This window comes from Mytilus californianus, unplaced genomic scaffold (genome assembly GCF_021869535.1).
Source record: "Mytilus californianus isolate M0D057914Y unplaced genomic scaffold, xbMytCali1.0.p SCAF_1, whole genome shotgun sequence".
NCBI classification, from domain to species: Eukaryota; Metazoa; Mollusca; class Bivalvia; order Mytilida; family Mytilidae; genus Mytilus; species Mytilus californianus.
Window position 1 is genome coordinate 141,717,093 of NW_026262581.1, and position 22,841 is coordinate 141,739,933.

Sequence of the window (22,841 nt, forward strand, 5' to 3'; positions counted from 1 at the left end):
TACCAATTATCATTGACCTATAACTAGTGGTTCCCCATAAACTGACTTAGTAACTAATAAATGTAAACTAAGCAAAGGTTTCTAAGTCAAAAGACAATGATTGAGGGGTGGAGCCAAATAATCCCCATAGAAATGAGATGTGTCAATACTAATACAGCTGCATACCAAATATGATTGACCTACCACTAGTGGTTCCCCATAAACTGACCTAATCACGAACTTTTACATGTAAACCAAGCAAAAGTTTAAAAGTAAGTAGACCATGACATAGGTGGCAGGGCCAAATAATCTCCATGGAAATGAGATGTTCCAATGCTAATACAGCTGCATACCAAATATCATTGACCTATCACTAGTGGTTCCCCATAAACTGACCTAATCACAAACTAATACATAATAAAATGCTCCGCAGGGCGCAGCTTGATACGACCGCAGAGGTCGAACCCTGAACAGTTGGGGCAAGTATGGACACAACATTCAAGCTTGATACAGCTCTGAATTTGGATTGTGATTAAATATTTGACACAGCATAGGTTTCTGACACAGAATGAATGTGGTCTAAGAACTTAAAAATTTTAAATTGGACATTCACCTATTATGGTCCAATATCCAAAATCTAAATACATGGTTAGATTCAGCATATCAAAGAACCCCAAGAATTCAATTTTTGATGAAATCAAACAAAGTTTAATTTTGGACCCTTTTGACCTCAATGTGGACAAAGTTGATAATGGGGCCCAAAAATCAAAAATCTAAATACATGGTTAGATTCAGCATATCAAAGAACCCCATATATTCAATTTTTGTTGAAATCAAACAAAGTTTAATTTTGGACCCCGATTTGGACCAACTTGAAAACTGGGTCCATAATCAAAAATCTAAATACATGTTTAGATTCAGCATATCAAAGAACCCTAAGAATTCAATTTTTGTTAAAATCAAACTAAGTTTAATTTTGGACCCTTTGGACCTTAATGTAGACCAATTTGAAAACAGAACCAATAAAATGCTTCGCTGGGGCGCAGCTTGATACGACCACAGAGGTCGAACCCTGAACAGTTGGGGCAAGTATGGACACAACATTCAAGCTTGATACAGCACTGAATTTGGATTGTAATTAAATATTTGACACAGCATAGGTTTCTGACACAGAATGAATGTGGTCTAAGAACTTAAAAATTTTTAATTCATCTATTCAAACCATATCATTATTATTTGCTTTTATATATAAATCAGAAATAACCAATTTAAAATGGAAAATTTCAAAGAAAAAAAAAGGAAAAAAAATCCCCCTCCCCCCAAAATTTTTTGAACCCCCTTATGATTCATCACCCTCAAACACAATCCCAGCCTTCCCTTTGTGGTATGGTACCTTGCAGTACATATGATGGACTGTGAAACTAAGATCAGGAGTTTGGGAAATTTTGGTCAGGAGATTAGGACTCAGATCAGGAGGTTTTTAATCGACATAAATTCTGTCATAAATGTAACCGTGTGCTGTAGAAATTGTCTGTTAAAGTGTGCTTTCTTCAACTTTCCATCCGAATGTATTATGTTTATAGTACCCTTGTACTTATAAATTTTCTCTATCTTTTTAAACTTTCAACTTGTTCAATCTAACATTCTTCTTTTTAAGTATGTTCTTTAAATTTTTTAGGTCATATCTTTTTTTCCATTATTCATTGCAATCAGAATATTTGCTTATCTATCTGCAAGTAGATCTTTTATTTTAATCTTTATGCAAGTAGATTTTTAATGCATGATAAGTAACACATTCAAACTAGATTCATGGGTCATAGTTAATATATAAATTTCAATTTAAGCCTTGAAAGGAAGTATAGAACCCTCAAATAATTTTCAAATTATTATTTTTTTATTTGTCCTAAGACATTTAAAATCATTTAATTACCATCCTTTTATGATTATTTGTTCAATTTATATTTTATTTATATTCTTTTAAAAATTTACATTATTTAAAGGAAAGTAACTTAAAACAGGATAAATCAAGGGAAGTAACCCAACATTCATTTATAAATATACAAAGTTTTATTACACAACGGCAGTTAGCCTGATGTAAAAATCGTTGATTACCAGTATGTTTGACACCCAAGGTGACAAGTGAAGCCATATAATTATCATGTTAATTGATTTACAGGTAAAATATAACTTCAGGTAATGTCAGTTACACCAGATATGTTGGGCTGAAATTTTTCATTCATGAAATATTTCATACACAGGATTTTTTTGTCTTCAACGGGAGGTCGGGAGGAGACCCCTGAAAACGGGATTATTGTATTCCCTTCGGGAGGTTCACATGTATGATTACTGTACAATTTCAGGGAGATCAATACACTTGAACAAAAGTTATTGTCTGGAAACTAGAAAAATGCTTATTTTTTGGCCCCTTTTTGGCCCAAAATTCCTAAACATTTACGGCAATTACCCCCAAACTCAAACCCAGCTTTCCCTTTGTGATATGGAACCTTGCAGTACAATTTCATAAAGATCCATACACTTGCACACAAGTTATTGTCCTGAAACTAGAAAAATGCTTGTTTTTTGCCCCTTTATGGCCCCTAATTCCTCAAATTTCTAGGGATTTAACCCCAAAATCAATCCCAGCCTTTCCTTTGTGGTATGGTACCTTGCAGTACAATTTCAGAGAGATCCATACACTTGAACAAGTTATTGTCTGGAAACTAGAATCAAAGCACTGTAAGCGCTGTAGGCAGTTAACCAAAAACCAAGGCAAACGTAATTATGAAAACTGTGGCAGTGTTGCTTCAATTTTTTTTTCAAGATTTGAAAGAACAAACATTAAACATTCGTATGTTGTACATTTATGTTCATTTAATGAATTGATTATTAAGGCAAATTAATTAATATTTCATCAAAGTTTTCAAAAGCAACTCATATATCAATGTAAATGACCCCCATCTTCACTCCCATATGTATGATGTTACTTCATACCAAGTTTGGAATAAAATGACAGGTGATTATAAAACAGTTGGTCAAACATTCTCGGGCTTTACACTGCTTGAAAGATTTATATGTTTTCTTTAAAATGAGCCATAAATGAAAATTATTATAGGCCCAGAAATAGTTTATTAATAGTTAAAGTAAATTCAATTAACCTAGACTCATTTTTTGCATCAATAAAATTTTATAATAAACAAGAAATAATTGTAACAGGATGCCGTTACGAAGTCTCCCAAACAAAGCCCCCATAATTCATCATTCCCATGGTCTCCTGACATTGGGCAAAGTCCAGTTCATATTGGTTTGGTCTAGTAAAGTGATATGCATATGTGACACCTAGGAGATTGACGCTGTATGTCATTCAAATCTTTTTGAAATGATGAACAGGAATAAATATGGTTTAGGTGTGGGTATCTCGACCGTTTACAAGTTCTCAAACAGGAGGGGTGGGGTGACCCCAGGGACTCCCCCTATATTTCATTTGATTTTTTATATTGTCCCATACATGAATACATATGGTTTAGGGGTGGGGATCTCGACCATTTCCAAGTTCTCAAACAGGAGGGGGTGGGGTGACCCCAGGGACTCCCCAAATATTTCATTTGATTTGTTATATTGTCCCATACATGAATATATATGGTTTAGGGGTGGGGATCTTGACTGTTTACAAGTTCTCAAACAAGAGGGGGGTGGGGTGTCCCCATGGACTCCCCCTATATTTCATTTGATTTGATTTATTGTCCAATACATGACAAGAAATAATTGTAACAGGATGCTGTTACGAAGTCTCCCAAACAAAGCTCCAATAATTCGTCATTCCCATGGTCGCCTGACATTGGGCAAAGTCCAGTACAAATTGGTTTGTGATATGCATAAGTGACGCCTATGGATTAACCCTGTATGTCATTCAAATCTTCTTGAAATGACGAACAGGAATATATATGGTTCAGGGATGGTGATCTCGACCGTTTACAAGATAAAAGCACATTCTCAAATTGAAGGGGGGTGGGGTAAGAATATAAGGGGGGGGGGGGGGGTGTGATCCCCAGGGGACTCGCCCTTTATTTCATATGATTTTTTTTTGTCCCATACAAGAATATATATGGTTTAGGGGTGGGGATCTCAACCGTTTACAAGTTCTTAAACAGGAGGGGGTGGGGGTGACCCCAGGGGACTCGCCTTTTATTTCATTTGATTTGTTTTATTGTCCCATACAAGAATATATATGGTTTAGGGGTGGGGATCTTGACCGTTTACAAGTTTTCAAAAAGAAAGGGGGGGGGGGGTTACTCCAGGGGATTTCCCCTAAATTTCATTTGATTTGTTTTATTGTCCCATACAAGAATATATATGGTTTAGGGGTGGGGATCTCGACCGTTTACAAGTTTTCAAAAAAAAGGGGGGTGGGGGTGACCCCCGTGGACTTCCCCTATATTTCATTTGATTTGTTTTATTGTCCCATACAAGAATATATATGGTTTAGGTGTGGGGATCTCAACCGTTTACAAGTTCTCAAACAGGAGGGGATGGGGGTGACCCCAGGGGGCTCGTCTTTTATTTCATTTGATTTGTTTTATTGTCCCATACAAGAATATATATGGTTTAGGGGTGGGGATCTCGACCGTTTACAAGTTTTCAAGAAAAAGAAAAAGAAGAAGAAGAATAATAAAAATAATAAGAACTGAGCAAAAACAATAAGTCTCCAAACTTTGTTTGGGAGACCTAAATATATATGGTTTAGGGGTGGGGATCTCGACCATTTCCAAGTTCTCAAACAGGAGGGGGTGGGGTGACCCGAGGAACTCCCCATATATTTCATTTGATTTGTTATATTGTCCCATACATGAATATATATTGTTTAGGGGTGGGGATATTGACTGTTTACAAGTTCTTAAACAGGAGGGGGTGGGTGTCCCCAGGGACTCCCCCTATATTTTATTTGATTTGTTTTATTGTCCCATACATGAATGTATATGGTTTAGGGGTGGGGATCTCAACCATTTCCAAGTTCTCAAACAGGAGGGGTTGGGGTGACCCCAGGGACTCCCCCTATATTTCATTTGATTTGTTTTATTGTCCCATACATGAATATATATGGTTTAGGGGTGGGGATCCGGACCATTTCCAAGTTCTCCAATTGGAGGGGTAAGGACGACACCCGGGACTCCTCCAAATTATTTTCATTTGATTTCTTTTATTGTCCCATACAAGTATATATATTGTTTAGGGGTGGGGATGTCGACGGTTTACAAGATAAAAGTACATTTTCAAATTGAAGGGGGTTGGGATGACCCCCAGGGACTCACCCTATATTTTGGTTGATTTTTTTTATTGTCCTGTTCTCATTACTGAAGACTGCATGTGTCTATCACTTACTGTTTTTGAGAAATATTCATTTGAAAATTTAAAATTTAAAAAAATAAAATCCCATAGGGTTCTATAGTAAATCCCTCCCTTCTTCAGGCCCCTCCAAATACCCCTAAATATACCCCAATGCACAAACAAAAGATTAATGGCTCCGCTAGACATGTTAGTCTAATATTTTATGAAACCCTAAGTAAATCTGACAAACGGTCAAAGTTGTCTTCTTAGACGGTTTGAGTGGATTCGGTCCGACTTGTCTCGGGGACGAGTTGTCCACTTTACTTAAAACATCCCATCAACGTCGATTTCCGCATCCGTTTCATTCATAAAATATCAACAACCTTATTTGGCAAGATAAGTTAAAAATTACCGCCCACTTATATTACTTTATTTCCTCTATTATAGAGATTTGTTGTACATGAACAATATTCCTGCGCATTTTGCCATTTGGGAAATATAAACGACTTGTAATAACGGATTTTCGGCGATGAAATATTTCATACAATTGTTCTTTGACATCGTAGCCAAAAGCACAGGGGATAATAAACTACATACGGATTTCTATTGAGCACTACTTCCTATGTGCAACTTCAAAAGTTTTGGGTAGTTCGACGATCATTTAAGGTTTTTCTGGTCATATTTTTTGTATTCCAGAAATAAAAGTATTAAAAAAATGTCCAATTAGTTATAAATAACATAATAGCCAGCTAGATAATAACAATAGCACGTATTTCAGCATTTATTGGGTAGAACACAAATCTAGGGTGCTCGCATAAGGCAGCTTAACTGCCTAAAAATGCTTATTGTTGGCCCCTTTTTGGCCCCTTATTCCTGAACGTTGTGGGAAATTACCCCCAAAATCAATTCCAGCTTTCCCTTTGTGATATGGAACCTTGTAGTACAATTTCATAAAGATCCATACACTTACACACAAGTTATTGTCATGAAACTAGAAAAATGCTTGTTTTTTGCCCCTTTTTGGCCCCTAATTCCTAAAATTTGGAGGCAATTACCCCCAAAATCAATCCCAGCATTCCCTTTGTGATATGGAACCTTGTGGAACAATGTCAGAGAGATCCATACACTTACACACAAGTTATTGTCATGAAACTAGAAAAATGCTTGTTTTTTGCCCCTTTTTTGCCCCTAATTCCTAAAATTTGGAGGCAATTACCCCCAAAATCTATCCCAGCATTCCCTTTGTGATATGGAACCTTGTGGTACAATGTCAGAGAGATCCATACACTAACACACAAGTTATGTCTGGAAGTTACAAAAATGCTTATTTTTGGCCCCTTTTTGGCCCCTAATTCCTTAACTGTTGGTACCATAACCCCCAAAATCAATCCCCACCTTCCTTTTGAGGTATTGAACCTTATGGTAAAATTTCATAGAGATCCATTCACTTAAACTAAAGTTAGAGTGCGAAAACCAATGTGTATTCGGACGACGACGCCGGACGACGACGACGACGACGCCAACGTCATACCAATATACGACCACAAAATTTTTTTGCGGTCGTATAAAAACTAAGCAAAAAATTCAAAGTCAATAGACCATGACTGAGGGGGTGGGGCCAAAAAAATCTCCATGGAAATGAGATGTGCCAATGCTAATACAACTGCACACCAAATATCATTGACCTACCACTAGTGGTTCCCCAAAAACTAGTAGTCCTTTATTAATTTATGTATCATTGTCATTTTGCTTAGTTTCTTCTGTTACCTATTCTGACATCGGACTCAGACTTCTTTTAAACTGAGTTTTACTGTGCGTATTGCTGTGTTTTTGTTTATTCTACATTGGCTAGAGGTATAGAGGAAGGGGTGAGATCTCACAAAACATGTTTAACCCTGCCGCATTTTTGCGCCTATCCCAAGTCAGGAGCATCTGGCCTTTGCTAGTCTTGTATGTTTTTAATTTTAGTTCTATTATATGTTTGGGAGTTTAGTATGACAGCCATTTTCACTGAACTAGTACACATTTTTGTTTAGAAGCCAGCTGAAGCCCACCTCAGGGTGCGAGATTTTCTCGCTGTGTTTAAAACCCATTGGTGGCCTTGGGCTGTTTTCTGCTCTTTGGTCGGGTTGTTGACTTTTTGACACATTCCCCATTTCCATTCTCAATTTCATGACATAGTTTACACTCTATTGATCTTAAATGTCTGAGGAATGATGACATAGTTTACATTTTACTCTGCTCACCTTAAATGTTTTATGTCTGTGAAACTGATAATGACATAGTTCACACCTCGGCTGCTTCTTTTTTTTTCTTGTTGAGATTTCTATCCACCTCTGTAATTTAATAATTGAAAGGTTTATATGTTATCTATATTTATAGGATAATGACTAGTGTACATGGTGTAAATACAAACATAACGGTCCAATATATATAATCAAAATCTATCAAATTGAGGTAAATAAAAACTATAAAACTAAACTATAATTACTTAAAAAAATTCTGGAGCTTTGGACAAACATGAGTACTGTAAACTGGAAAATTACGCATCGTCCTTTATTCATGATATGCCTATTGAATTCAAATTCCTACAGCTTAAAATTTGCAATTTCATGGAAATACTTATTTTTGTACGGTCTTAGTCATATGAATTGAGTTCCCACGAACTGTTTGTGGTAGTCTTATTTTCGTGTATAAACTCTATTCGCAAAAATAGCGAATAATAAAACCTGCATTGAAGATTTCACTGTTTACAGTACTTTTATACCAGTGCTTTAATTTGTGTCTTTTGTTTTTATGCTAGTTGTTTTTGTGTCATTGATCTTTGAAGTTAAGCCAATAGCAACTGATTTTTACAGTTTACTCTTATGTTGTACTATTACACCAATGTCCCAGGTTAGGGGGAGAGTTAAGTGCTCACAAAAATGTTTCACCCTGCCACATTCTTTAAGTGTCTGTCAATTCTCATTTCTGGAGCCTGCAGTTCAGTGGTTGTCATGGGTTTATGTCTTGTCAAATTTGTTTTTCATAAATTGTTTTGTTATAAACTTGGCTGATTGTTTTCTTGTTTGAATTGTTTTAATAACAAATATTCAGGTATGGCCACTTATAGCTGACTATAAGGTATGGGTTTTTCTCATTGTTGAAGGCTGAACAGTGACCTATAATTGATAAATCCACTTATGTTTGAACTCTGGTGGATAGCTGTTTCATTGGCATTTAAACCACATCTCCTTATTCTTATATTGAATATATCTATACACCATGTGCAGTGAGTATTCAATTTATACATGTATGGTACAATTAGGTGCCTCATTGACCCAATGAATCTTACGGATTTACATCTACTCAGTCTGTGCCTGTTCAGATTCTGTATAGATTATATATCATGTATATTACTAATCTAATTAAAAACAATTATTTAATTTCTCCCTGTATTCTTATATATGTCACGACACATCAGAAAACAGGAACAGTTTAATATTTAATTTGAACTAGATTGGTGCATGTAACATTTGTAAGTATGTTATCACATATCAATGTTACAAACAATCTTATGGAGGGTCTAGAGTATGCAATAAGTACCTACATGTACTTTTAATATTTTTTTTCACATCAATTTAACATGTATTGTAAACTTAATTGCTGCACTTATATTTCCTATGAAAATGTGCATGGTATCTGTGTGTCCATGCATTTAATCATACAAAAGTACATAACCTCAAAAACCTAATTCTTGTATGTTAAAACAATAAGACCAGGTATTTAAAATACTTGTATACATGCATGCACATGTCAGTAAGGGGTAATACTTGTACAAGCAATCTTTATTTACTTGATGAAGAAGTAAAAAAAAATATACTTATATAAGTTAATTATAATGTTTGAATAATCTCCCCTTAATTTTCTCAAAAATTCACTTGTATAAGTAAATTTTTTTTACAATCCCACAAAAATTCTCAAGTTTTGAGATGTAAAAAACATGCCTCTAATGGTTTTTCCCAGGTTAGCTCATAATTTTTTATTAGAGTTCAATGTTTCATCTCATTAATTCAACAAAGAAACTGATTGGGCAAAGATCTTAAGCAAGGCCTTCAAAAATTGCTCCTTGGGGGCTTGTAAATGAGCAGTGTTCTGAAGATAACAGACAAATGAGATTTTCATTGTCCATGAAATTACACTTAAATGATTAGTTAAGACATCTGCAAAGGACAGACAATTTAAAATTCTATTGGAGCAAAGAAGTCCTAAGAATTCAAGAAAAGAATAGGATGACTTTTTCAATTATATAAGTAAAACTAGATGTGTCGGAACGACACGAATAGCCCCGTCTCAAAAAGTTGAAAAATCTGCAATTTCAACAACATGAACAACACATGTGGACAAAAACATGCATGGATAGAATCAAGCTCTCAAGACCAATACTAGTTTGATGAAAAATTTCCTTGATCAATGAGTAATTAAATTTCAAACTGTAACTTATCATGGTTAACTCACATACCAAAAATCAGCCCAAAATCTGAAGGCGTTTAGAAAAAAAAGTCTGTATAACTGTGATTTTCAACAATTAATCAAAGTCCAAAGCCCGTAATTTCGGCAAAAATTAGCCGAGCAGAACGAAACTTAAACTTGATCTGTAACTCATCATGGTTAACTCACATACCAAAAATCAGCCCAATATCTGAAGGCGTTTAGAAAAAAAAGTCTGTATAATGGTTTGTTGCGGAATGACGGAATGACGGACAAGGGTAAAACTATATGGCCCCGACAACTTTGTTACGGGGACATAAAAATCTGAATGTCTAAGGGACATAACTAAGCCAATTTTTTTTTACCTATACAAGTAAATAAAATACACTTGTATAAGTATCCTACAAATTTACATATATAAGTATATTAATATTACTTCTTCGAGTAAATAAAAATTACTTGTACAAGTAGTACCCCTGACTGCATGTAGTCAGAAAAAAAAACCCAATTATAATAAATACTTTTTTCTTGATGCTGATATTCTTGTTAGTAATTTTCCATAAAAGATAAAAACTGAATTGCTCTCTATAATTGTTCTACCAGTTATTTCTTTATTCTGTCCATTTTTATTAGGATCAAGGTACATACATGTACAATACTATGTCTTGTTTATTGAGATCAAGGTACATACATGTACAATAATATGTCTTGTTTATTGAGATCAAGGTACATACATGTACAATAATATGTCTTGTTTATTGAGATCAAGGTACATACATGTACAATACTATGTCTTGTTTATTGAGATCAAGGTACATTCATGTACAATACTATGTCTTGTTTATTGAGATCAAGGTACATACATGTACAATACTATGTCTTGTTTATTGAGATCAAGGTACATACATGTACAATACTATGTCTTGTTTATTGAGATCAAGGTACATTCATGTACAATACTATGTCTTGTTTATTGAGATCAAGGTACATACATGTACAATACTATGTCTTGTTTATTGAGATCAAGGTACATTCATGTACAATACTATGTCTTGTTTATTGAGATCAAGGTACATTCATGTACAATACTATGTCTTGTTTATTGAGATCAAGGTACATACATGTACAATACTATGTCTTGTTTATTGAGATCAAGGTACATACATGTACAATACTATGTCTTGTTTATTGAGATCAAGGTACATACATGTACAATACTATGTCTTGTTTATTGAGATCAAGGTACATTCATGTACAATAATATGTCTTGTTTCTCTTCTGATTATAATCAACATAACTTCATGACCAATTCATGAAAGTAAAACTTGTTTTTAACCTGTTCTAAGAACCGATATTTCACTGTAACTAGGAAGTTCAAGAGATATTGTGCAGGTACAAATTCTTCCCATTGTACATGTGTACAGATTCTTCCCATTGTACACATGTACAGATTCTTCCCATTGTACACGTGTACAGATTCTTCCCATTGTACACATGTACAGATTCTTCCCATTGTACACGTGTACAGATTCTTCCCATTGTACACATGTACAAAATCTTCCCATTGTACACGTGTACAGATTCTTCCCATTGTACACATGTACAGATTCTTCCCATTGTACACGTGTACAGATTCTTCCCATTGTACACATGTACAGATTCTTCCCATTGTACACGTGTACAGATTCTTCCCATTGTACACATGTACAAAATCTTCCCATTGTACATCAGTGTACATGTGTACAGATTCTTTCCATTGTACATGTGTGCAGGTTTTTCCCATTGTAACCCATATGTTTAAACTAATAAACCTGGTATTACTAATAAATCAAGTATTCCCCCTTATCAAACCAAGTATTCTCCACTAAATTAACCAAGTATTCTCCACTAAATACACCAAGTATTCTCCCTTATAAAACCCAGTATTCTCCACTAAATACACCAAGTATTCTCCCTTATCAAACCCAGTGTTCTCCACTAAATTAACCAAGAATTCTCCCTTATCAAACCCAGTGTTCTCCACTAAATAAACCAAGTATTCCCCCTTATCAAAGCCGGTGTTCTCCACTAAATAAACCAAGTATTCCCCCTTATCAAACCAAGTGTTCTCCACTAAATAAACCAAGTATTTCCCCTTATCAAACCCAGTGTTCTCCACTAAATAAACCAAGTATTCCCCCTTATCAAACCAAGTATTCCCCCTTATAAAACCCAGTGTTCTCCACTAAATAAATCAAGATTTTCCCCTTATTAAACCCAGTGTTCACTAAATATTTACCAAGTTGTCTCAATAAATAAAACCAGTATTCCCCTGAGTAAATACACTGTTCCCTTAGTAAACTATGTCTTCCCCCTACATGTTATAAATAAACCCTGTGTTGTTCCATAAATGACCTGTTGGTCCCCTTATTAAATCCCACTATTCCCCGTGAATAAAACCTATATTTTCCCTAAATAAACCATGTGATCTCTCTATAATAAACCCAGTGATCCCCTAAAATATCCCTGTGTTCCCCTCAACATGCTAAATATGTCCAGTGTCTTACCTACATAGTAGAGAAGAATATAAATAAATAGACCAATTCAGAAGCAGAAGTCAGGGACATAGTGTTAGCAGAAGACAGGGACATAGCGTTAGCAGAAGTCAGGGACATAGTGTTAGCAGAAGTCAGGGACATAGTGTTAGCAGGAGGCAGGGACACAGTGTTAGCAGAAGTCAGGGACATAGTGTTAGCAGAAGTCAGGGACATATAGTGTTAGCAGAAGTCAGGGACATAGTGTTAGCAGAAGACAGGGACATAGTGTTAGCAGAAGTCAGGGACATAGTGTTACCAGAAGTCAGGGACATAGTGTTACTAGAAGTCGGGGAAATAGCGTTAGCAGAAGTCAGGGACACAGTGTTAGCAGAAGTCAGGGACATACAATGTGTATTGTTTGCCAAATCTTAATTAATTAATTCTATCATTGACAAAAGTGTGTAAACTAAAAGTCAAACTTCTATTATATAAATGACAGAACCAAAGTTAAACACACTATAAAAGCCACATTTTCGTCTGTAAACTGATTTTTTTAAGCATATTTTTATAATATATGAAAAAGATGTAGTCAGTAGACATCATGAGCCTAATAGAATGGTACCTTAACACTCCCTTTATTTAAATTTTAACAAAATTCTCAAAAAAGTTGTCAGCTACTTATCACAACTTACTTTTAAACATGAAAAATGTATAAATCCTAGCGTCCCTGAACAACGACACGGTGAAAATAGAGGGTCCTGAGCATCACCAGGCATTTGACAAATACGACATATTGGCAGTAAATCTGTCCCTGTCATTGAACTCTCTCGAGACGTAAACTTCTTCTGTAGCTGTGGAGTCAGGTTCGCACTACCAATAGTATGTATACTGGCAACAGTCAGGGTAGAACTGACAGCCTGGGCTAAATTTGGGTCTACACCTTCAGCCATTCTGCATCAGCTAGAAGTAGAAATTAATGTTCACTAAAACCCATCATGTATGAACTGATACCTATCCACATGTATGAGCTGATAGGTTTTATCATAGATTGTAATTGTTGGTTTTGTTATTCTGTGTACTCTTTCCTCCATTATTATTCATTTCAACACAAAGTGCCTACACTGAAATTGTTTATACAAGAATATATATGATCATATTTATATTGTGTACATGTATTTGTAAACATGTCAAAATAATTCAAATCTATATTCAAATCATCAGACACATGGTCATTACTATTATTCATTTTATTGATAGTGATACTCATGATACTATTTAAATGTGGATCTTTTGGTCTGCATTTTAATTTGTGACCCAGTTTTTAGCCAAAATACATTTACATTTAGTTCCTTTATACATGATATAAAAGCTACACTAATTTAAGTACAGACTAAATTAAATAATGATTTTGCTTAAATGATTATAAATCAGTGATATTTATATCCAGTTTAAATATATGTGTGAATAGGAATTTATATTTAGAGATATTAAAAAGAAGGTTTAATCCAGTGCAGTGTAACAATTTAAGGTCACAGACACTCCAATTCTTTATTAGTATTAGGTCAACCTCCTGTCAGGCACTGGCAGTCACAGTTAATACTGACTGGACAGGTCAACCTCCTGTCAAGCACTGACAGTCACAGTTAATACTGACTGGACAGGTCAACCTCCTGTCAGGCACTGGCAGTCACAGTTAATACTGACTGGACAGGTCAACCTCCTGTCAGGCACTGGCAGTCACAGTTAATACTGACTGGACAGGTCAACCTCCTGTCAAGCACTGACAGTCACAGTTAATACTGACTGGACAGGTCAACCTCCTGTCAGGCACTGGCAGTCACAGTTAATACTGACTGGACAGGTCAACCTCCTGTCAAGCACTGACAGTCACAGTTAATACTGACTGGACAGGTCAACCTCCTGTCAGGCACTGGCAGTCACAGTTAATACTGACTGGACAGGTCAACCTCCTGTCAGGCACTGGCAGTCACAGTTAACACTGACTGGACAGGTCAACCTCCTGTCAGGCACTGGCAGTCACAGTTAATACTGACTGGACAGGTCAACCTCCTGTCAAGCACTGGCAGTCACAGTTAATACTGACTGGACAGGTCAACCTCCTGTCAAGCACTGACAGTCACAGTTAACACTGACTGGACAGGTCAACCTCCTGTCAAGCACTGGCAGTCACAGTTAATACTGACTGGACAGGTCAACCTCCTGTCAGGCACTGGCAGTCACAGTTAATACTGACTGGACAGGTCAACCTCCTGTCAAGCACTGGCAGTCACAGTTAATACTGACTGGACAGGTCAACCTCCTGTCAAGCACTGGCAGTCACAGTTAATACTGACTGGACAGGTCAACCTCCTGTCAGGCACTGGCAGTCACAGTTAATACTGACTGGACAGGTCAACCTCCTGTCAGGCACTGACAGTCACAGTTAACACTGACTGGACAGGTCAACCTCCTGTCAAGCACTGGCAGTCACAGTTAATACTGACTGGACAGGTCAACCTCCTGTCAGGCACTGGCAGTCACAGTTAATACTGACTGGACAGGTCAACCTCCTGTCAGGCACTGGCAGTCACAGTTAATACTGACTGGACAGGTCAACCTCCTGTCAGGCACTGGCAGTCACAGTTAATACTGACTGGACAGGTCAACCTCCTGTCAAGCACTGGCAGTCACAGTTAATACTGACTGGACAGGTCAACCTCCTGTCAAGCACTGGCAGTCACAGTTAATACTGACTGGACAGGTCAACCTCCTGTCAAGCACTGACAGTCACAGTTAATACTGACTGGACAGGTCAACCTCCTGTCAGGCACTGACAGTCACAGTTAACACTGACTGGACAAACCAATCAAATATTATGCAAAAATTAAAAAATTTGACAACATATAATTAAACTGATGGAGAGTTGTCTCATTGGCAATTATACCACATCTTCTTATTTTTACATGTATAAAACATGTAACAAAATGTTTATATTATGTTTAGTAACACAAAGTTAATTATAAATGATATAAATGTATTCATTTTTAGGGTCACATATCCTCAGTTCACTTTTCCCCCATTGTCTCATGGTGTTTGGGCAACACTTCTATCTGACTATCAGCAGAAGCAAGTCGTACAACCAACTGCTTGGAATAACTACATTTTTGTAATCCAATGAGTTATTCTATTTAGCACATGCATGCATTTCTGTGTTTCTTGATACTATCTTTAAACAGACAAATCTGCCAAACTAAGAGGGCTTCAACCATCAGTAGCAAATTGTATACGAAGAACTGAGAATGAGAAAACAAAGTCCTTGATAGAGCAGATCCCAAAATATCAGAATGGTTAAATAATGAGAAATCGAAGTCCTTGATAGAGCAGATCCCAAAATATTAGAATGGTTAATTAAATAATGAGAAAACGAAGTCCTTGATAGAGCAGATCCCAAAATATCAGAATAGTTAAATTTATCGAAGTCATTTTCTAAACATGCTAAAACCTGTACATGTGTGCTTCAAATATTCAACACAAATAAGATATATGTAAAAACATTACTGTCTTTTTTCTTGAGATTCTTTGCATGTTTTTGTCATTATAGATATTAAATAACCAGATTTACTGTTCTTATGTCTTAAAGACTTAATGTGTGACAAATAATAGTTAATAAAAAAACATTCCTGTGGTTACAATGTACCTGTCATGAAAGTGAGGAAATGTAATAAAATAGCTGCAGCAAATGTAGCCATTTTTACATGCAATGCACTGCTTTGAATACATGTATATATATATATGAGCGCTGGACACAGTGCAGGCGGTTTTGTCACGATATCCCAATAGCATGAGTTCCAATCCCACTGACGGAAGAACAAAAACTTGCTTCCGCAAATTTGCAGATTTAACATTGTTGTGCTGATATTTAGAGTAATTATATATATATATATATCACTGAAGAGACATTAATTGTCGAAATCCGGATATGGTGTACAAATTTTTGCACCTCATGTTTGCGGTATATATTTTGTACCATCTTTTCCACAAGTTTATTGTTTTCTGTTTGGTATTGAATTAAATATTAAGATCCATTTTGTTACATCTGGTGATCCGTTTATTTGGCAATTGCCATAGCAGTCAGCAGGGTTTAAGAACATCCGTTGTTCAACCTGCTAGTCAAATGCGTTTTGTTAAAATATACTTTTTCACTCTTTTGGTCTTTTTGAAAATGTTGTTTGTGCTGTATTTAGATCCCTCTACCAAGAAATTTGTTTTGCATGCACACGTATAAAAATTGCGATTTTTATCCAACGCAATCATAGGTTTGAACGTTGTTTTCAATTTAGACTTGTTTATATTTTTTCGTTTGGGCTTGTATTATATTTGCCTTCGGGTTTATATAATCCGTTCATCCTATTTCGACTCTTCAAAATTCAAGAGTCAATCCTAAATTGAGGTAAATTATATGGCCTTCAAAATACCATCTCGATTCCTAACATCACTGAAGAGACATTAATTGTCGAAATCCGGATATAATGTACAAATTTTTGCACCTCATGTTTGCGGTATACCATCTTTTCCGCAAGTTTATTGTTTTCTGTTTGGTTTTAAATTAAATATTAAGATCCATTTTGTTACATATGGTGATCCGTTTATTTGGCAATCGCCATGGCAGTCAGCAGGGTTTAAGAACATCCGTTGTTCAACCTGCTAGTCAAATGTGTTTTGTTAAAATATACTTTTTCACTCTTTTGGTCTTTTGGAAAATGTTGTTTGTGCTGTATTTAGACCCCTCTACCAAGAAATTTGTTTTGCATGTACATGTATAAAAATTGCGATTTTTATCCAACGCAATCATAGGTTTGAACGTTGTTTTCAATTTAGACTTGTTTATATTTTTTCGTTTGGGCTTGTATTATATTTGCCTTCGGGTTTATATAATCCGTTCATCCTATTTCGACTCTTCAAAATTCAAGAGTCAATCCTAAATTGAGGTAAATTATATGGCCGTCAAAATACCATCTCGATTCCTAACATCACTGAAGAGACCTTAATTGTTGAAATCCGGATATGGTGTACAAATTTTTGCACCTCATGTTTGCTGTATACCATCTTTTCCACAAGTTTATTGTTTTCTGTTTAGTATTAAATCAAATATTAAGATCCATTTTGTTACATCTGGGGATCTGTTTATTTGGCAATCGCCATGGCAGTCAGCAGGGTTTAAGAACATTCGTGGTTCGACCTGCTAGTCAAATGCGTTTTGTTAAAATATACTTTTTCACTCTTTTGGTCTTTTGGAAAATGTTGTTTGTGCTGAATTTAGACCCCTCTACCAAGAAATTTGTTTTGCATGCAAACGTATGAAAATTGCGATTTTTATCCAACGCAATCATAGGTTTGAACGTTGTTTTCAATTTAGACTTGTATATATATATATTGACTTTGTATGACAGACATATTAAGTCTCAGTTACAGAATAATGATATATTTGATTTTAATTAAATGCTTGTAAAATAAATTTCTACTCAGAAAAGTACTTATGCTATTAAAGAAAGAGCTACAAATGTAATGTATGGGTCAATTTCCTCTGTATTTCTTTCAATTACAGGGCCAAAATCTAAAAGTTGTCAAATACTACTTGAATTTATATACATTTTCATTAATCTTACTTTTTTCCATCAAATCAAAATGTCTTTTCAGCAAACATGGCAAAGTTGCAAGTTTGGCAAAAAAAAATTTCAACCCAAATACATTGTGTAATTATCAATCCTAAATAATATTGATACAATGTTTGTCAGATTAAAACCCTGTCATCGCACTGCTCTTTCACCTTTGGGAGTTCCCACAATTCCCCCAGAGTTTGTTTTTACCATGATTTGCATGTACTGAATATGGATTTATGACTCAACTAATTTTGCTGCTAATTTTTTTTATATTACAGTAAATGGAATCTGGATAACAAAGTTTAGAATGTATAACACATGTATAATGCATGATGTATGTAATTCATTTTAATACAGGTCATGTTGGTAGTTGATACAATACTCTAAAAGAGGAGAGGACCTGTACATCTTGCAAAACAAGTTTTTATTTAGCAAGGAATACCACTACCTGAGTACCAACATGTACATGAATGATGATGTGTATAGTTCTATTGTAGGTTGTTAGTCTTATTTTGTCTGTTAGCATGGTTAGTGTCATAGCAACCAAAAAGTTTATACATGTAAAAACATATGTCATGATGCCATGAGAATGAATTCATACATCATGTACATCAGGATAAATATTTCTTCTGATGAAGTTTTTGATCAATGACATGATTACAAGTAATTAAAGTACTTTTACAGATTTTATTGATGTATCAACTTGGACTTTCACTCACAAACTTGTCCTTCTACCTTTTTTTAGTTTGTTGAGTTGGACCCCAAAAGTGTACCTCATTTTTGTCAAAAATTGATATAACACTCAATTACTTTAAGTTATTATTTTTAATTATCTACATACATGTAGTTAGCTTTATATGAAAAATTACTCGGAAGAGTTATTTTAAATTACAATAGACATGATAGAAGTATGTGGACTTCATTTTGTACATGCAGTTTTTAAGAATTTTTACATTGTTTGTTGACATAAATATAACAATTAATTAAAATTGATTTGAGAACCTAGTCATGACGTTACAGGTAAACGGATAAACCTTAAAAATAATGATAGAAATGTAACTTCTATCATGTCTATAATCTACATGTATTTTATATAGTTAATAGTTAGAATTGTATACAGATATATATCAGTATATAATTATTTGAATTCAGTTAAAGCAGAAGACAACAACTAGGGAGAATCAAAAGAAGTACCAGGCATTTGTTCTAGGGAGAATCAAAAGAAGTACCAGGCATTTGTTCTACGGAGAATCAAAAGAAGTACCAGGCATTTGTTCTAGGGAGAATCAAAAGAAGTACCAGGCATTTGTTCTAGGGAGAATCAAAAGAAGTACCAGGCATTTGTTCACTATGGTTTATAGAAATTATTAATCAAATCAAATCAAAATTTATATCTGTTTACCTTCAAGGTTTGAAGGAAAATTACAATCTAGCTAGTATATATATATATATTCTAATAGTTCCAAATGACCAATCTCTGACCCAAAGACATGAATATTAACTGTTATTAATTACACCAGGATACCTATCAGGCTATATTAATAAGTGTTTCAGGAGGATTGGTTTTTATGTTTCTGTAAACATGATAAATGATATTTACAAAATTTATTTACCAGTATATTTATGTATTTAATATTGAAAACAGCGTGAGTCAGTTTGAAAGCTCACAGGAGCTCAATGGTTGGTCTTGTGATGACTGTTTAACTTACAGAGACCTTGCTGCTCTCTACAATATACACAAGGAATGGGATTCAATGTCTTCATTCTGATTGGACAGCAATCATCACACACAGCCAAATGGATGTCCCACTTTTCAAAGGTTTTACTGCCCTTCACACAAAGACCAAGGTGACCATATCACTATTCCCCTTTCACATTCATGACATTTGGGGTCATAAAACAGGTTGGGGACAACCCGCCAAATGGGGAACTGATGAATTTATAGAAAATGGAACTTCTTCCTAAGAGCCATATTTTTATTTTGGGTTTTAAAAAAGTTATATATATAATTAGTAGCCTTGGAAATTGTCTATTTTTCAAATTTTCAAGGCTTGTAACTTTTCTGTCATGTCAGTAAATCAGGTCAGGGATATTATTTTTGGGGAATTTTGCTTCATTTTATATAAAAATGTGCCATTTCCAGTACATAATGTGCCATTTCAAGTATTCTATGTTCATTAAAAACAAACTTTTAACACTAGAAGAGTATCCCTCATTTAAGGTATAGTTACTCATTTGGGGAACTAAATGTACATGTATTCCCCATTTGGCAAGTTGTCCCCTTCTTATATATGGTATCCAGTTATTCAACAGATTTTTTATGATTATTAACTGCTGCTCATGCATATGATACTTATCAATAAATATTTTCAAAAAGAGTAGTGCCAACAATAGATACTAACATGTACATGTGGTTAAAACTATTTCTCTAACTCTTCGTCAATTTATCCCTTTCTGCACCCATTGTATAAAAAAAATTTAATCAACGTGTGGTTCGTTTGATCTCAGTTCTTCATTGGTTAAAATCCGATTATGACGTCAAATTTACTTGCTTTCCTCCGAATTTCCTATTGTGACGGCATGAAAAAAGGCGACCATGCCTGATGACGTCACATAGAAAGAACACATCTTTTTACAGATCATTTGAAAAGACGGAATAAGTTTGACTGCATATTGTTTGAAAATCATTAGAGAAACAGATTCCACCACCAAATCTCGTGTAATACGATATTTATCCACTCTCGACAGTTAAATTTTAAATATTTAAAACGCTCTGCGAGCCTCGCGTTTAAAATTTGAAAATTTAACTATCTCGAGTGGATAAATATCGTATCACACTCGATGTAGTGGTAGAATCTATATTTACATAACTACTAAGGTTTACTGTTCTTTATTGTAGAGAACAGTAGGTGTCAACTGTTCTATAAAAATATTGAGTGTAGGGGAAAGTACTATATCTAAAGATAGTAAATTCCATTGTCATGATTGTGTAATATAATAGGAAATAAATGGTAAATGTGTCCATGGGACACAGATAATACCCAGCTTATATATAACATTGTAAAGGGAAATAACTCAAGAACGGTAAAAAGTGACGCCAACAACTTTCAAAATAGATCTGAGTTTTGTGGTGATAAGCATTGGGTATAAGTTTCATAACATTTGGTAGAGGAAAACTTAAGTTAGAGAACAAAAGCGAAAAATTAAACAATTTTGGCATTTGTAAAGGGGCATAACTCTAGAACAGTAAAAGTCAAGCAACTCAAATTCAAACTTGACCTGCATGACCTGTCTTTTGTGATAATAAGCATTGTGTATAAGTTTCATATTTGGTTGAGGCAATGTATAGTCATGGAGAACGGAAACCAATTTTTGGACAGACAGACGTACAGGGGAAACACTTAATGCCCGCTCCCTATAAAATTTCGTAAGGGGTTCTGCGGAACCCTGTGTCTCATCTACGATTGCTGCTATCAGTGTAAAAGAGTAATGTTGACTTAAATAATGAGTCCATTTACATGTATCAGTAAAATACAAAATTTTATAAATATTCAAGCTTTTTCTTCAAATGCTATTTCATGGTCTTGAAGATTAGCTTCTGTTCAAGTTTCATAACAATCCATGAAGGTTTGAAATTTTATCATGTCAAAAAAGTTTAATCCCCGACTGTTTGTAAATGTTAACTGTAAATTCAATGAAACTACTAAGTCCATCTATCAGAAAAATACTGAAAACAAAAAAAATATATTTTCTAAGGTTTGCTTCAGACATTATCTCTTAATCATAAAAAAGCTTGTGCCAAAGTTTCATCAAGGTTTATGAAGGTTTGATAACATATTTGATGTGTAACAAACTTTAACTCCAGACTGTATCTGTTAACTGTAAAAAAAACTTCTGTCTAAATTTCCTAAAATTCCATGAAGGTTTGACAAAGTTATTGATGACTGAAAAACTTTAACCTCAGACTAAATCTGAATGTTAACTGAAATAAAATGCTCCACTGGGGTGCAGCTTGATACGACCGCAGAGGTCGGACCCTGAACAGTTTGGGCAAGTATGGACACAACATTCAAGCTTGATACAGTACTGAATTTGGATTGTAATTAAATATTTGACACAGCATAGGTTTCTGATACAGAATGAATGTGGTCTAAAAACTTAAAAAATTTTAATTTACCTATTCAAACCATATCATTATTATTTGCTTTTATATATAAATCAGAAATAACCAATTTAAAATGGAAAATTTTAAAGAAAAAAAAAATCCCCCCCCCAAATTTTTTGAACCCCCTTATGATTCACCACCCCCAAACTCAATCCCAGCCTTCCCTTTGTGGTATGGTTCCTTGCAGTACAATTTCAGAGAGATCCATACACTTGAACACAAGTTATTGTCTGGAAACTAGAAAAATGCTTGTTTTTTGGCCCCAAATTCCTAAACGTTTACGGCAATTACCCCCAAACTCAAACCCAGCTTTCCCTTTGTGATATGGAACCTTGCAGTACAATTTCATAAAGATCCATACACTAACACACAAGTTATTGTCCTGAAACTAGAAAAATGTTTGTTTTTTTGCCCCTTTATGGCCCCTAATTCCTCAAATTTTGAGGGAATTACCCCCAAAATCAATCCCAGCCTTCCCTTTCTGGTATGGTACCTTGCAGTACAATTTCAGAGAGATCGATACACTTGAACACAAGTTATTGTCTGGAAACTAGAAAAATGCTTATTTTTGGCCCCTTTTTCCTAAACGTTTGAGGCAATTACCTCTAAACTCAATTCCAGCTTTCCCTTTGTGATATGGAACCTTGTAGTACAATTTCATAAAGATCCATACACCATGTGTACACTAACACTCAAGTTATTGTCATGAAACTAGAAAAATGCTTGTTT

General features: G+C 35.0%; 1 protein-coding gene across 1 annotated transcript in view; it reads right to left on the minus strand.

The window, feature by feature from the left end:
- LOC127737641 (E3 ubiquitin-protein ligase MARCHF1-like) overlaps positions 1-22,841 on the minus strand; it is a 33,833-nt gene that overhangs the window by 5,217 nt on the left and 5,775 nt on the right. The window contains exons 2-3 of the mRNA XM_052248496.1: positions 12,980-13,247; positions 7,548-7,637 (exon numbers count right to left, since the gene is read on the minus strand). Coding sequence (XP_052104456.1) covers positions 7,548-7,637; positions 12,980-13,237 — 348 coding nt within the window. The 5' untranslated portion in view covers positions 13,238-13,247. The remainder of the gene's footprint in view (positions 1-7,547; positions 7,638-12,979; positions 13,248-22,841) is intronic.